This window comes from Tinamus guttatus, unplaced genomic scaffold, assembly GCF_059628265.1.
Source record: "Tinamus guttatus ecotype Peru unplaced genomic scaffold, ASM5962826v1 Tinamus_guttatus_pri_ptg000155l, whole genome shotgun sequence".
In the NCBI taxonomy this organism is placed as follows: Eukaryota; Metazoa; Chordata; class Aves; order Tinamiformes; family Tinamidae; genus Tinamus; species Tinamus guttatus.
Window position 1 is genome coordinate 429591 of NW_028288689.1, and position 15078 is coordinate 444668.

The following is a 15078-nucleotide window of genomic DNA, read 5'->3' on the forward strand; positions in this document are numbered from 1 at the left end:
ACTGCTCTCTCCGCAGGGCTGCTGGCACTGCGTCCTCACAGCTGGGGAAGCCGCCACGACACCTGAGCCTCATCCCGTGCCCGGAGGGAGGCCGCCCTCTGCGGTAGGTGCCAGCGCGGTTCCTCCTGCGCGTCGAGCCGGCTGCCGGGGCTGTCCGGGTTGCGCTCACCCTCCCGCGTCTCTCTTGCAGCCCCGCCAGGCGCCGCGGCAGGACTAGCATGGGAGAGGCCTTCCCCGGGCATGGGCAGCGCTAAGGAGCCGCGGAGCCTGCAGCAGCTGGGCCGCGCGGCCGCCACCGAGGAGGGCTGCCAAGGCGGCGGCACGGGCTGCCCGCCGGCGGGCGACTGCCTGCCCGGCGCCCGCTGCACCGCGCGGGACCCAGCCATGAGGAACTGCTGCACCGCCGAGCTGGAGCCCCGGGGAGCCGCGCAGGGGCCGGCGGAGAAGGCGCCGGCAGCTCCCGGCCCGCTCCTCCCGGAGCAGAGCCCAGCGCCCGCCGGGAGCTGCGGGACAGAGCACGGCAGCACGGCGCCGGCCTGTGGGCCCGGCGGCCCCATGGAGAAAGCAGCTCCGGAGCCCTGCCTCAAGGCGCCGGGCAAGGACGTGGGCAGCCTGGCAGCTCCTGCCAAACACGTGGCATTTCGGGAGCCCGATGGAGGAGCTGAGTCACCCGCCTGCACCCCGACTGGCGGCCAGGAGCCGGCCCGGGGAGAGGGTGCCCCGGCAGGCGGGATGTCCCTGGCCACACTGCCGGACCCCCCTGGTGCTGTGGGCAGCGAGACGGGCGCCCTGTGCCAGGGCGGAGCGGAGGGCAGCCCAGCCCCGGCATCGCACGTGGAGAGTGGCCACCAGCCCCGGACCACGACGCTGCTGTGCGAGAGCTACTCGTTCGAGGTGACACCACCCGAGGATGCCGGGACGCAGGACACGGGGACACAAGTGGACAGCCGAGCATCCCTGGTGTCAGTGGCCTTGAGCCCCATGAGCCCCCCGGGTGGGGCTGCCGCGTTCACCTTCCCCAGGAGAGAGCCGGGCTCCTTGGCTCCGCAGCCGGTGCCCTCCAAGAAGGACGCGGAGATGCAGGTCTCCATGCCCGTGGAAACCCGCTCGGTGGCCACGGGGCCCATGACGCCGGTAGCAAAGTCCCCACAGACCTCGTACCCAGAGGTGCACGTGAAGGGGGCGGTGGAGGAGGCTCCGGAGCCCATCCGGGAGGTGAGCTGGGATGAGAAGGGGATGACGTGGGAGGTGTACGGAGCCTCCATGGAGGTGGAGGTGCTGGGCATGGCCATCCAGAAGCACCTGGAGAAGCAGATCGAGGAGCATGGGCGGCAGCTCGTGATGACCCCGCAGAGCACCCGGGCCAGCTCCATCAAGGGGCCCCCCCGCAAAGGCGAGGCCAAGAGGCCGCCCAGCGTCTTTCGGGCCCTGCTGCAGAACGTGCGGCGGCCGCGGTGCTGCTCCCGCGCGGGGCCCGCCATGGAGTGAGCCAGGACAGGGGCACCGCGGGGCTGCTTGGCCTGCGTGGGGTGCCCAGGGACACAGGGGCTCCCTGACCACGGGGTGCTGCCCCCGGCATCCGCTCGTGGCCCTTGTTGTCCCCAGATGCCCGTGGCCAGTGTGCTTGTCTCCCGGGGCCAGGGCACCGCGCACTGGGACGAGGCCGCTCTGTCTCCGCAAGGGTGGGAGCAGCCCAGGGCCCCTCCGGCCCAGCCCCTGCGGCTCCGCAGGAGGGTCTGGCTGCCTGGGACACCCCGGGGGCAGCCCGGCTCTCCCCTGGCACCGTGCTCTGTCTGGAGCTGGGTGGCATTCCCACACGGAGCACTAGGAAGCACCAGCTGAGGGCGGCTCCTGGGACACGTCTCCTGCCTCTGGTGGGGGCCAGGGGAACGGGCAGGTTGCTGCTGTCTCCCCACAACTTTGGCCTCGCTCGCACCGCGGGCAGGAGCTCTGCTCCCTGTGCTGCAGGGAGGCAGGGGCCGCCGGGCGCTGCCGGCTCTGCATGCGGCTCAGCCGCACTGCCCCAGCACCCTGCGTTCTCCCGGCTGCTCCAGCCCTCCCACGCCATGGCTGCGCACACGCCGGTCCCTGGGGCACTGCCCTCTCGCCAGACCCTGTTGCAGCCCCCTGTGCTCTGCCCAGGTCTTGTGCCCTGCTGTCACACTGTCCCCATGGCCCCGCTGTGCCCATGGGGCAGCCTGGGCTTCCCTCTGAATCATGTTTGCTTGGAGGCACCCTGAGGACAACTGCAACACAGGGCTCAGGTGCTTGGGGATGCTGCTTGTCCCGTCATCATCGGTGTGAGCGGTGTTGGGGCCACCCCTGCGGTCCCCTCTGCGGGGACCTGTCTGTGCGTCCCATGCAGGTGCAGGGCACGGCCTCGCTGCGGCTGGCGCTGGGGATGTCACCTGTGCCTGGGGCCTGCGCAGAGCTGTGTGTCCATCCTGTGTCCCGGCCGAGGTGTCTCATCCACGAGGCCTGTCACCGAAGCCGCCCCACGTGCCTGGAGGAGCGGGTCCGTGCCGTGATCGCGCGTCTCTGCGTGTCCCTCTGCCCCGCTCGCTGCTCCCTGGGGACGGAAGCCGGGCTGCGCTGGCTGCAAAACGCTGCCAATTTTTACAGCTAGGGTTTTACAGGGAAGGGGGGTGGGGGGCTTTTATTGAACCGTGTTTGCATTTTTGGAGCTTTTTAAGAGACACTTTCAGCTGTGTGTGTCCTGCCTGGAGCCACCTCCTCCCCCGTGGCCTCTTTGGAAGAGCTTTTCCTCTGTTCCCTGTGCCCCGCCAGACTGGCATGGCGCAGGGAGCACCGGGCTGGTCCTGGGGCATCCCCAGTCGCGGTGCCGCCCCAGCGTTCCTGCCCAGAGCACACCCAGCACCTGCTTCCCTCCTGCAGCCCGTCCTGTGCAAAGGTCACCCAGGAGCCGGAGTGCGGGAGCGAGCCCAGGAGGGAGAACCGGGTCCCCTTGCCCATGGGTAACGCAGGAGCCTGGCCTGGTGCTGGCTCCAGAGGGATGAGCAGGACTGGGGTCTGCGGGTGCCGTGTGGGGTTGGCGTCACTGTGGGGGACAGAGTCTCTGGTGGCTCTGGAAGGATGTGGCCCCTGAGCAGCAGGAGGGAGATGGGAGGGCTCGGGGCAGCCACTGTGTCCTGTGCTGGACAAGGCTGGTCCCCGCGCTCGCCCTGTGCATCCCAGCTCTGGCTGGGCTGGAGGAGCTGCCGTGGGCCCTTTCTTGCCCCGGGGAGGCCGCGGAGGCTCCCTCGAGCAGCCCCCGTGCCGCGGGGCTGCCCGTGCCCCGCTGCGCCCGCGGCTGCGGGGAGCCCTGGCACAAGGGCTGGGGGGCTTTCGTTACCCTCCAGGTCCCGCGCTGGCTGGTGCGGTGCCAAACCAGAGCACATGGGCACAGTGAATTTACCACCTACTTTCTTCTTTTTCCTCTTTTCTTTTCCTGGTGGGGGGAGGAGGGTGGTGTGGGGGTGACTAAACGTGTCGACGTGGATGTTGGGTAATAAAACCTTGCACAAAACCTCTGCCCGGGACTGCCTGCACCTCCTGCAAAGCCCTCTGGCTCCTGCGTGGTGTGAACCCAGCCCCTGCGCAGGGAAAGCATCAGGAGAGAGGGCAGCGCTTGTCACACGCGCCAGGGCCAGCCCCGTGCTGCCCCCCCAGCAGATGAGCTGATGGCCACCGCAGGGGGCTGCGACTCAGGGGGGACATGTTTATTGTTGACACCTGAGGGCACTGTCACCAAAGCGGCCGCCCGAGTCCTGCTCTGGCCCCGCTGCCATCCGCACGCCTGCTCACAGGTCCGTGGTGGTGAAGGCGTTGTTGATGAACGCCACTTTGCCGGGCTCCTTCAGGTGCAGGGCAGCCACCAGGGCCTCATCGTTGGCTGTGTCCACGAGCCATGCTTTGTCCTTTGGTGGGAGGAGAGTACAGCTGGAGGAGGGGGTGAGGACAAGGACATTCCCCCCACCCTCCCAGGAGCTAGCAGTTGTCAAATGGATGGAGACAGGAGGACACGACGGGTCTAGGTGCCCAGTGCCACAGCAGAAAGGCACAGTGCTGGGTAGGACTCCCTGCCAGGGAGCAGCAGCTCTTTGCTCACTCACCTTGGTCTTGGGGATGCTGTCCCCAGGTGCATCTACTGTGTTTTCATCCAGTGAATTCACACTGAGGAGAACCGGAGGGTATGGGTTAAAAGGGGTCCCAGGCAGAGCCAAGATACAGAGTGGTGGCCTTTGGGACCCGACCAGAGAGCTCACCTGGACACAGAGCAGGAATCTTCATGGAAGCCCAGATCATGGGAGGGATTGAAGGAGAGGTTGAGCACAGGGTTTGCCCTGGAGAAGGATGGGTGACAGGTGAATGACACAGCCCAGGGCAGCTGTGTCCCCCGGCTGTGACAGGGAGTGCTGCTCAGAGGGGTTGCTGGTTGCAGGCTGTGGCTGCGGGGATGCGCCAGGGCTCTCCCCTGCTGAGCAGGGAGCGCACACTCACCCCTCAGCATTGTACTGGTTGGTCCCGGGGATGCCTGGTCCTTGCTGCACCATGGCAGGCGTGAGCGTCGTGGCCACCTTGAGAGCCTTCATCGCGTTCAACTTCCTCTTGAAGCTGCAAAGCCGGGGACAGAGCAGTGAGAAGGGCAGGGTTGGAGCAAGAGCGCTGGGCTGCGTGTGGGCAGTAGGGAGGTGAGGGCTGGGGTCTGTAGGGGTGGCCATTGAGGATGAGGGTGGTGGTGATGCCAGAGGAGGCAGGACAGGGCGCAGGCTGTGCACTACCTCCTGGTGGTGAGAACCAAGGCCAGAATCATGATGAGGATGAAGAGGACCATGAAGGCCACCAGCCCTGCGATGACACCAATCAGCTCCTCCTCCTTGTCAGCCTGCGTCACCTCAGCAGGGCCCTGGCACAGAGCAGAGGTGAGGATGCAGCCCCGGGCATCAGGCCCTGTGACTCAGCATGGGGCTGTCACCTTCCCCTCATGCCCCCTGCCCAACTCACAATGACGGCCAGGCCGAGGTTCACCAGCTGCGCCAAGACGTCCGGGTTGCTCTGTAGGAGCCTGCCGAGGACAAGCAGAGAGGTGAGGTGGCGGACCCAAGCTGGGAGAGCGGGAGCTGCCCACAGGACCCCCTCCCCGGGCACTCACACGCTCAGCTGGTTGACCTCCAGGGCAGTGCCGTTGCTGTACACAAAGTACACCTCCATCACAGCCTTGGCTTGAGTCCTGCAGGAGCGAGGAGCAGGGGGTGAGCACAGTGCCAGGGGACCAACCCCCTCCCCAGGATGCCACCACAATGTCCCTTCTTCACCACCCCCTCCCTCCACATCTGCAGACCCAGGTGCCCCCCCCACCAGGGCTGACTTACCCTGAGGCACGGGAGGTGCTGGCATCGTCCAGGCTCTGGATGGACGCCACGTAGACTTGTGCCTTGGTCACCACAGTCAGCGCCCTAGGAGCAGTGGGGACACAGGGAGCCCGGGTCAGGTGTCCTGCTGCTCCGCTTGCGGGCACGGGAAGCAGCCAAACCCGTGCCCCCCGGCTCCAGCAGAGATCTCCTCCACAGACCACCCTCTGCCCAATCTCCTTTGCTCCCAGGGAGGCTGGAAAAGACCAGGGCTGTGGGTCCCAGCCCCATAACGCAGCCCATGCTGCCTCCAGGGGGTGGGTGAGGAGGGAGCTTCCTGCACCCCATGTGCCTGTGTCTCCCCCCCACCAGTGCATGGGGTACCCGGCTCCCCCACGCACACGGAACACCCTGCTCCCCGCAGACCCCTTACAGTTTGATAGTGTCCAAGTTACTCTGCACTTCTTCCACTGGGGTCACGAACTGGAGGCGAACTAGGTAGCTATTATCCACCGTGAAGATCTGCATGGAAAGAGCAGGGGTGAGCAGGGCTGGCCAGGAGGCAGGGCATCGCTGCACAGGGCAGTGGGGTGACACTCACGTCCAGCACAGTCTGCGTTGTGTGCACCGGTGCCTCACCATCCTTGGCCTCCACCGTCACCTTGTACCGCCCCTTCAGTGATCTATCAAGGTTGCTGGCCACCCTGGGAGGACAGGGACATCAGTGATCCCATGGGGCTGCATAGGACACCCGCAGGCCCTGCTGCCCCCTGAGCTCCATCCCATCGCTGTGCCCAGGACAAGACCCCTTCGGCCCCCGGGCAGCCCGCGCTGGCCTTGCTTGTGCCCCTGGCTTGGCAGCAGGTGGGAGCCAAGGTGCACAGGGACAGGCCCAGCCCCCGCGCCCCCCTCCGCCCTGGCCCAGACCCACGGCGTTACTGGATGCTCCCGACGTAGGTGTCCTGCTCGGCTGTGGTCACCACCTTGAAGAGGTTCTCGTAGGTCTGGCTGTTGCCGTTGTCCTGCACGAACACCACACTGACGATGGAGAAGGAGATCGTTCCTCCGGCGCCTGAGTCGGCATCCTTGGCCTGTGGGAACAGAGCATGGCAGGAGCACAGGCGGGAATCATCCCTTGGCTGCCCAGGGCAGAGAGGATAAGCCCAAATGCTCAGATGGATAGACACACACGCAGCTCCTCACCCTCACTACAGCCACTTGTAGGTCCACAGGAGAGACATCAGGGACAACCACTGCCAAGGACAGACCAACAGACGGTGAGACCATGATCGTGTGCAGCCAGGCTTGCTGCAGACCCCATGCACCCTGGGGCTCAGTGATGGCAGGGCTCTGAGCATCCCAGCTCTGCCTTCAGCCCCGGGGAGACAGACACGGCCCTCATAAAAAGCATTAACTAATCCCACACTAGTCCCCTCATATCTCCTCCTGGTCCCTCACTTCTAGCAGTGGCAGGAAGTGCAACAGGAGGGGAACAGCTTTGGGGAAGGACTCTGCTGCTGGGAGCAGGGTGGAGTGCCTCGTGCCACCGTGCACAGGCGAGCACATGGAGCCAGGAGCACACGACACAGCACCCATGGGGCCCGGCTGCTCACCGAATACCTCGGAGGAGGGCAGGAAAACCGGTGCGTTGTCATTCACATCAGTGATGAGGATCCTCAGGGTTTCTGCAGAGGCCCCAAAGCTCTGGTCACCAACTGCATCCTACAGGGATCTCCTCCACACCTCCCTCCACGCACAGGAGCCCCTTCCTCTTGACAGGCTTAGGCCCTTGCCATAGGGACCAAAAGAGCCAAGATGCCTTCCCTCAATCCCCAAACTGGCCACGCTGCTCCTCACAGCTCCTCCCAGGGCTGTGCCCTGCCTGGGTGAGAGGAGAGGGGTGAGGGTACCGTTCTGGCTGTAGCGGTTGCCCTTCTCGGTGTAGAGGTCTTCGGCCCGCAGTGTGAGCACCACCACATCGCACAGCTCGTAGTCAATGTCTGAACTGTTCACCACCACCGAGCCGTTGGGCGTCAGCACAAACCAGTCTCTGCACACGTTGCCAGCGTCGCTCGCCCCCTTGAAGCAGGTGACCGCCAGCTCTTCAAAGACCAGCGAGTGGTTGGTGTCCAGGTCAGAGGCAACCACGGTGTGGACAAGGCCCTCCTGGGTGCCGTTCTCGCTCACGCTCACGTCATGCAGAGAGGCTGACAGGATGGTGGGGGCCTCATCATTGACATCGAGGACATAGACTACCACTGAGGCATTAGCAGTGTCCCCCACACTCTCTGCTGCCGTGTTCTCTGCCAGCACCACCAGCGAGAAGAACTTCTGCTGCAAGGTGTCATAGTCCAGGGACACGTCGGGGTCCAGGTACAGCAGCCCACTGTAGTACCCTGACCCCAGGCGGGATGAGCGGATTAGGAAGTTGCTGGAGCCACTGCCGCTCTGAAGCAGGAAGGAAATGCGGGAATTGATGTCCGTCCGGTCAGCATCTGTGGCTTCCACATTGCCCACGAAGGACTCTACAGACAGACACAGACACAGACACTTGCCCAATGACCAGCAGGCACTAATCGCATGTCCCCGTATATCCCACCGACTTGGCCACACGGCTCATACCTGCAGATCCTTCTGAGACTGAGAACTCATAGGACTGGTTGAGGAACACAGGCACATTGTCATTCACGTCCTGTGGGTGATAAATGCCATGGGCACAGCTGCTTTTGGAGACAAGGGGTCCCACAGAAGGCTGGGGGACAGGAGCACGGATCCCTGCCTTCCTGCAGGCAGGAGGTACAAAAGCCCTTTTCTGTCTCCGTGCCTCAACCATTCCCTCTGCTCCCAAAGAGAGCCTGGGGACATGGTGCCTTTGCCATAGCCAGGGACCCCACATGCCTTCCCTTCATTGTGCATCTGTTTGGTCACAGTCATCAGCCCACAGCTGTCTGCCCGTGCCCAGGACTCACCCCCACAATGATGGTGACGTTGACATCGGTACTTTGCTGTGGTGTGCCCAGGTCATACACCTCCACCGTCACCACTATCTGCCCGCGATCATCATCCAAAGCCTCACGGTCCAGTGGCCCCTCGTTTTGCATCAACCCATTTTCTGCATCAATGGTGAAGTTGTCACTGAATGGCCCTGGCAAGATCTTGTAGCGCAACTCACTGTTGGGGGTATTGGGCTCATCGTTGTCCATGGCCTGAAAAAAGACAACCAGGAAGGTCAGGGGAGGGCCCGGACTGTCTGTCACCTCTGGGGCAGGTTCTGTCTCCTCTGCAACAGTCACCAGGTCATCCTCTCCAGCCCAGCTCTTGCATACCTGGATCTGCACGCTGACATTCTGCCCCTCGTCCACGGAGATGAAATAGGAGCCAATGATGATGGGGGCGTTGTCATTGGCATCCAGCACAGTGATCTCCAGCAGCGTGGAGCCTGTCAGGCCTCCCCCATCCTTGGCCTGGAGGTTGGCATAATAGATGGAGCGAGTCTCGCGGTCCAGCAAGCTCCCGTCCTGCACTAGCACAGCCCCGGTCGTGGTGTTCACAGCAAAGACTTCCCGGCTGCAGCACATACGGACCCATTAGTGGGGCTCTGGGCTGTAAGCAGATGCTGCCCCACAGCCCCTGTGCAGGCCCGATGCCCCATTGGGACTAGCCATGACCCTACGCACATGCTCTCTGGGAGGAGCTGGTAGGTGATCTGGCCCAGGATACCACTATCCGGATCATAGGCCTAAAACAGAGAGAGAGAGAGAGAGAGAGAGACGTATCAGGTGTATCTGCCTGCCCCCCCCAGGGCAGTGATGAATCCAGGGAACCAGAGGGGATCTGCTGCTTGGAGCTGGCACCCCAAAAACAGTCATGAGGACCTGCACTCTGAGTGCCTGCTGGCACTATCTCCTTTGCATGTACACAAGGAAACCAATGCCCCTGTGCCATCCAGCAGCAGCAGGCAGAGCTTGGGGGAGGTGAATTGCACCCATTCCCTGCCCAGCACCTGACCGTGATGCCTGGGGAGATGACGGTGCCATCGGCGCTGTTCTCCGTCACATTCAGGTAGTAGACGCTCTGGGGGAACTCGGGGATGTGGTCATTGCTGTCAATGAGGTTGATGGTCACAGTGGCTGTGGAGCAGCAGTCTGTGGGGTTTCCTGTGTCATTAGCAACAATCTGCACCACAGAGAAGAGACAGTCTCATGTACAGGTCCCCAGCGGCACAAAAAAAGACCCAGTAGGCTCTGGTCCAGCTCCTCTGAACCAAACAAGCTTCCAGGCAGTCACATTCTGCCTTTTCCTCTGTTTTGCAGGGGAAGAGTCATGTCCCCCACGCCCCCAGCATGGGGAGGGGGGTTCCCCATGGTAGCCCTGCAGTCCCACCTGCACCACCATGACATGGCTTATTTCGTAGTCCACAGCCAGCGGGTCTTTCACCAGGATCTGGACTTCCCCTGAGCTCACAATCTTCGTGGGGGACACAGAGAAGGCGCTGGCATTTGGACCTTGCAGATACAGCTCAAAACTGCTGTTGACGCCCTGCCAGGGAAAGATGTGCAGAAGTGAGGGTGGCTGGCCGAGTGCCCCTGAGACCCTGACCCCAGCCCAGCACTGAGCATGGGCTCCTAACCTTGTCAGGGTCATATGCAACGATGCTGAGGCCAGACACGGCCAGGTTTGTGGAGGAGTGCTCCACAACGCTGCCCGTGAAGTTGTTCTGGGCATCAGCAGAGAAGTTGCAGCTGGAGAGGGAACAGAGGTAGAACTCAGGCTTGTTGTCATTGACATCGGCCACCGTGATTGTCACCTCGGTGCTGATCTTGGCCACATTGCCATAGATGTCCAGGTTCTTCTCCCATGCCTGCACAGGAGGGGAGAGAGGGTCAGATGGGCCCAGGGAGGGAAGAGGATGGGATTTCCCTGGCTACTTCTTACTCACCATGACTTCCAGCTGCAGCACTTCATCTGGCAGTTGTTCCCGGTCCAGGAATCCAGTCACGGTGATGGTGCCCGTCGTGACATTGATAGCAAAAGGGACGCTGGTGTCTAGGGCAAGAGGTCAGAGGGAAGCAGTTTTTGGGAAACAGCTTTGGCCATCCCCACCAGCAGCGCAAATCTGTAGCTCCCGTGAGTCACTAGTCCCCATGGCCTGTCCCATGCTATCCCCCCCTTCACTCACTGGTGATGTTGTAGAAGATGTCATCGTTCACCCCCGTGTCTCTGTCAATGGCAGTGACGGTCAGCACCGTGGTGCCCTGCAGGGACACAGCCATGAGGGCAGGACCCAGGGTGCCTCGGCCTGGTGGCACAGACCCCGCTGTGCTTTAGAGCCCCGGGGCAGGGCCACGGCAGGGCAGGCTCCTTACCAGAGGGCAGTTCTCCGGCACGGAGCCCGAGTAGGGCTCATTGAGGAACCGCGGGTCGAGGTTGGGCACGTCACGGATGGTCACAGACAGGTAGGTGACGCTCTGCTGGAAGGTGAGCACCCCGTGCAGCAGCCCCCCGCCGTCCTGCGGAGCAGAGCGCCCGTCAGCCCCGCAGCACCTTTCCTTGCCAGCCCCGTGGCCCCGGGCTGGCCAGCCCCAACCTTGGCGATGATCTTGATCTGGTAGAAGGTGCTCTGGGTATAGTCCAGCGAGCCATTGAGCACCACGCTCCCGCTGGGCAGGATGTAGAAGAGCCAGTGGTTCTTCGCGTTGTCCGGGATCACCTGGGTGTGGATGGGCACCAAGTGTCACCAGGGCGCGGAGCAGAGGCGCCCCAGCAGAGATGGGGACACAACCCCTACTCTTCTGCCCGGCTGGGCCCGCAGGGAGCCCATGGGCCGTGGGGACACTCGCTGCCGGGGTGTTCCCTGCTTGCCACCCGGTTCGGCAGGAGCTCGTGGGTGGCACCGTTCTTCAGCGGGGGCAGAGCCAGCCCCAGCCACTGCTCCGTGCGGCTGCCCTCGGCCGGGTCCCCGCTCCTGGGGCCCGCAGGGACAGCTTGCGGGTGGCGTTGGGATGCGGCGCGCCTGCTGCGCGACACGCTGCTGCTCTCTAGCGGGCACGGCCCCTCTCGGTGCCCAGGCAGCGGGCCCAGTGACAGGAGACGGGCTCGCCGTGGCGCACATGGTCAAGACCAGCCGAGGTCTTGGCAGCAAGCTTGCTGGGGAGGGGGGCAGCAGCCCCCCAGGGCCCAAGCACCCTCCTGGCTCCCAGGTCCCAGCACACCGGAGCCCACGGCCAGGATGACGTCAAGGCAGGCCAGAGCTCACCTCTTCGATGCTATAGCTGACTTTGGAGGCATTCCCGGTGTCACTGTCGTTGGCAAACACAGTGTAGATGACGCTGCCGACCGTCACGTTCTGGGGGCACAGGGTAAGTGGTGGTAGCACTGCCCAGAAGGGCAGAGGAAATGATGCTGAACCCGACACTGCCAGCCCTGGCCTAGGGGTGCCCGGGGCTGCAGGCTGAGCAGGGCTGAGCTCCTGACCTGGCCCACGCTGGGCAGGGGGCTGGATCCAGGACCCCCCACTGCCCTCCATGGGGCTCCCCAGGAGCAGGGGCTCCGAACCGGCCCAGGGTGGGACATGGGAAGGCCAGGTTCAGCCCCACAGCCCATCTGCTCCCCAAACCTCCCCCTCACCCCAGCCTGGACACAGAGCTGACTCAGGCACTTCCTGATCGCTAACTCATCCCAAGGGCAGAGTCCTGGCCCTTTGCCAGTGCCCAGGACAGGCACGGAGGCACCCGCCCGGGCACAGCCCTGCCACACGCTGTGCCAAGGTCAGACCTTCCCCAGTGCGTGGCCTGCCCGCTCCCAGGTGTGCCAGCACCCCGTCCCGTCACAGCATTGCCCTGTCCTGTTGTGCCATCGCCCTGTCCCGGCACACCACCGCCCTGTCCCGTCGTGCCATCGCCCTGTCCCAGCACAACCACAACTTGCTGCCGCAGGGAGCTACCTCAGGGACGGTGGTTTCATAGGGTAGGTTGTGGAAAACAGGGGCGTTGTCATTCCGGTCCTCCACGATGATTGGGAGCTTTTTGGAGACCTACCGGGAGCAGCGGGCATCAGTGACAGCACAGGGCGGGTACAGGGAGATGGGGTGCCCGGCAGAGCTGGGTGATGCTCCGGCGCCCCATGTCCCCACCTGCAGCGCACGGTGGCCTCAGCATCCTTCACTGCTGATCCTTGCTGGCACCGAGTCCCCACTTGCCCCCCGGACCCTGCCCCAGTGCCCCAATCACGCTGCGACCCCGGCACTCACTGCGTCGTTCTGCCCATCGGACACGGTGACGGTGAGTGTGATCCTGGCCACGGTCTGTGGGGAGACACAGCAGGGCTCGGTCACAGGCAAGCCCTGAGCCCTGGGGGTGCTGCTCCCCGTAGGGAGCTCCCCACGAGCTGGGCTCCGGGGACAGGGAGCTGGGGAAAATGTCCTTCGTTCCATGCCTGGCTCTGGGGTCCCTGACATGCACCTCTGCCTGTGCCCCCATGGGCTGCAGGAGCCCAGGGCTGCGCAGGGCAGTGACGCGCCGCTCTCCCGCTCATCCGTGCCCAAGGCACTGCTCAGGGCCAGGGTCTCGGTCCTCACCTCGCGGTCCAGGAGGTTCCTGAGAAACACTTGGCCTGTGTTCTCATCGACAGAGAAGTAGAAGGCCTCCGACCCACTGATGCTGTAGGTGAGGGGGTCCCCGTCCACATCAAAAGCCTGCAGCTGGAAAGCCTCCTGGCCTGGGGACAAGGGCAGTGTCAGCACTGCCCAGGGCCCCCGGTGCGGGGGGACAGCCAGGTGCTCCTCCTGCAGCCAGGGCCTCTCCTCACCCGGGCAGCTCTGAGACCGCCCCACTCACCAATCTCCAGGTCCTCCGGCACGTACACGATGGTCATGTTGAAGTAGGGCGCTGTGTTGCCTGAAACTGCAGCGAGGACACGTGCTGAGCACCATCCTGAGCCGGCCTCAGCCTCGGGCCCTGCATCCCGGGGCCCAGCAGAGCCTGTCCAGCTCCAGCACTCGCTCCTGGAGCTGCTTTGAGTCCTGGCGGGTGGGGAACTCCCCCACCTGCCTTTTCTCACCCTCCCTCCTTGTGTCGTTCCCTTGAACCAGGTCCCGGCCATCTCTACTCCCCGGGGTAGGATAACCAGGGCGTCCCCAACACCGGTGCCAGGGGGGTGGGCACCTGCTCTGGGGGTCTCCGCTGCCCTCATGAAACGAGACCGAGAGCCAGGGCCCTCAAGCACTTCCAGCACTTCCCACCCGCCCTTGCCAGCTGCAGAGCAAAGTCCTCACCTGCGGCCAGGAGGAAGGGGAAGAGCGCCAGTGCGCGCCATGCCATCCTGCCGGGAGCCTGCGGGCACAGCTCGGGATGTCCCATGGCTCAGGGCCTCTCCTGCCGCCGGAGCGGTTCCCTTCCCGGCGAGCAGCCCCCCAGGCGGAGGGTTCCGTGTGGGACGGTCCCTCCGCTGAACCGAGCAGGGCTGAGTGTGCCGGGAAGCGAGAGGCCGGGCTCCGTCCTGTCCCCAAAGCAGCGTATGGGGCAAGCAGCTCCTCTCACCGCCCACCGTGAGCCTTGGGGCCACGGGCAGCCCCCGGGCACAGCGCCAGCCCATCCTGCGAGCCCCGGAGGGCTCCGATTGCTGGGCCCCCGGCTGCCCCAGCGGGAGCTGCCAGGGGAGAGCCATACTTGTGTCCCCCAGGCGCTGGCAATGCCAGAGCCACTGGTGCCCCCACACCTGAGAGCCCGGGTGGGCTTGCTGCTGTGGATCTGCGGTGCCAGGTCCCTTGGGAACCTGGAGACCGGCACCCCAGGCCAGGGCATGGTGGATATGGGGCTGGCATGGGATGCAGCCAACCAAGCGGGTATCTGGGGACTATGGGACCCTCCCCGGGCACAACTGTCAGCTGTATCGCCCCGGGCTTAACAGGCCCACCCCATGCAGTGCTTGAGGTCACATTACAGGCGCAAGCTGTAATGGGGCTGCCCCCTTCCTCGGGATGTGGCACCCGGCACCCACCTCCTCCCACCGCCGCTGCACCAGAGCTAGGGCCAGCATCCCTTACCTGCAGCCGGCTCCGTGGGGATGCTGCTGGGTGGCTGCCTGCACCCTCGTCCCGATTCCACGAGGGACCTTTGCCTCCTGCGGTAAGCAGGTTCATCAATCATTAACCGGAATTATATCATGAGAAATCCTTCTCCCACCTTCCTCCTTCCTCCAGATCGTCCTGAGTTTGCCTGGCCCCGTGCACACTCCCTGGCCGCAGAGCCCCAGCTCCCAATGCCGGTGCCATCCCTGCGGCTCCCACGGGTGCCAGGATCACAGCAGGGCCGAGGGCTGCGTGGAGGGGCCCTGAGTTGCCCAGGATGGCGGGGACTGCCCTCCCAAAAGGGCTGAGGGTGCTGGGGGTGAACCCCCATCTCCTGACAAGAGGACACCCAGCTCCCACTGGGCCAGTGGGTGGGCACTGACCCTGCGGAGCAGCCGCTGGGGTGGGAGCCCTGGGCTCTGTGTCCCCATCCGGCAGCTCCCTGCTCCGTGGGGCGGCAGGGGGCTCGGCCCAGCCTCGTTGACCTACTTGGGGCTGGCGGGACAAGGGCGGATTGTGCCGCTCCGCTCAGGCAGAAGAGGGCCGGGAGGCGGGGACGAGCTCCCAGCCAGCCCCGGGCCCTGCGGCCCCTGCTCTGGGCTGCCCGGGCCCCTCATCCCCGTTAAGTGGGGGCCCGTGGGGAGCGCTGGGCACCTGGTG

The 15078-nt window shown here is 64.5% G+C and overlaps 2 protein-coding genes across 2 annotated transcripts; one reads left to right on the forward strand and one right to left on the reverse strand.

Moving 5' to 3' along the window:
• Window positions 1–384: 384 nt before the first annotated feature.
• Window positions 385–1488, forward strand: GPRIN1 (G protein regulated inducer of neurite outgrowth 1). The gene has a single exon (XM_088522502.1). It carries the CDS (start codon window positions 385–387, stop codon window positions 1486–1488), a length of 1104 nt encoding a protein of 367 aa, XP_088378628.1.
• A 2260-nt stretch (window positions 1489–3748) lies between these two features.
• On the reverse strand, window positions 3749–13678 carry CDHR2 (cadherin related family member 2). The gene is made up of 31 exons (XM_088522564.1): window positions 13624–13678; window positions 13187–13252; window positions 12928–13067; window positions 12601–12654; window positions 12295–12384; window positions 11608–11697; window positions 10939–11061; window positions 10718–10861; window positions 10531–10606; window positions 10291–10397; window positions 9982–10212; window positions 9735–9890; window positions 9360–9527; window positions 9029–9090; window positions 8678–8918; window positions 8321–8557; window positions 7974–8043; window positions 7262–7876; window positions 6965–7036; window positions 6555–6604; window positions 6291–6442; window positions 5953–6055; window positions 5785–5873; window positions 5373–5456; window positions 5153–5230; window positions 5005–5065; window positions 4782–4906; window positions 4501–4614; window positions 4266–4343; window positions 4113–4173; window positions 3749–3917 (listed from the first exon to the last, which is right to left on the reverse strand). The coding sequence occupies exons 1-31, from the start codon at window positions 13667–13669 to the stop codon at window positions 3801–3803; spliced, it is 3900 nt and encodes a 1299-aa protein (XP_088378690.1). The 5' UTR covers window positions 13670–13678; the 3' UTR covers window positions 3749–3800.
• Window positions 13679–15078: the final 1400 nt, after the last annotated feature.

Bases quoted from the DNA above. Each gene is read 5' to 3' on its own strand.
- GPRIN1 (XM_088522502.1), top strand. From the start codon at position 385: ATGAGGAACTGCTGCACCGCCGAGCTGGAGCCCCGGGGAGCCGCGCAG.
- CDHR2 (XM_088522564.1), bottom strand. From the start codon at position 13,669: ATGGCATGGCGCGCACTGGCGCTCTTCCCCTTCCTCCTGGCCGCAG. The intron at 10,398-10,530 runs GTGAGTGAAGGG...CTCTTGCCCTAG, and splicing joins CATCTTCTACAACATCACCA to ACACCAGCGTCCCTTTTGCT. The intron at 5,231-5,372 runs GTAAGTCAGCCC...TCGCTCCTGCAG, and splicing joins AGCACCTCCCGTGCCTCAGG to GACTCAAGCCAAGGCTGTGA.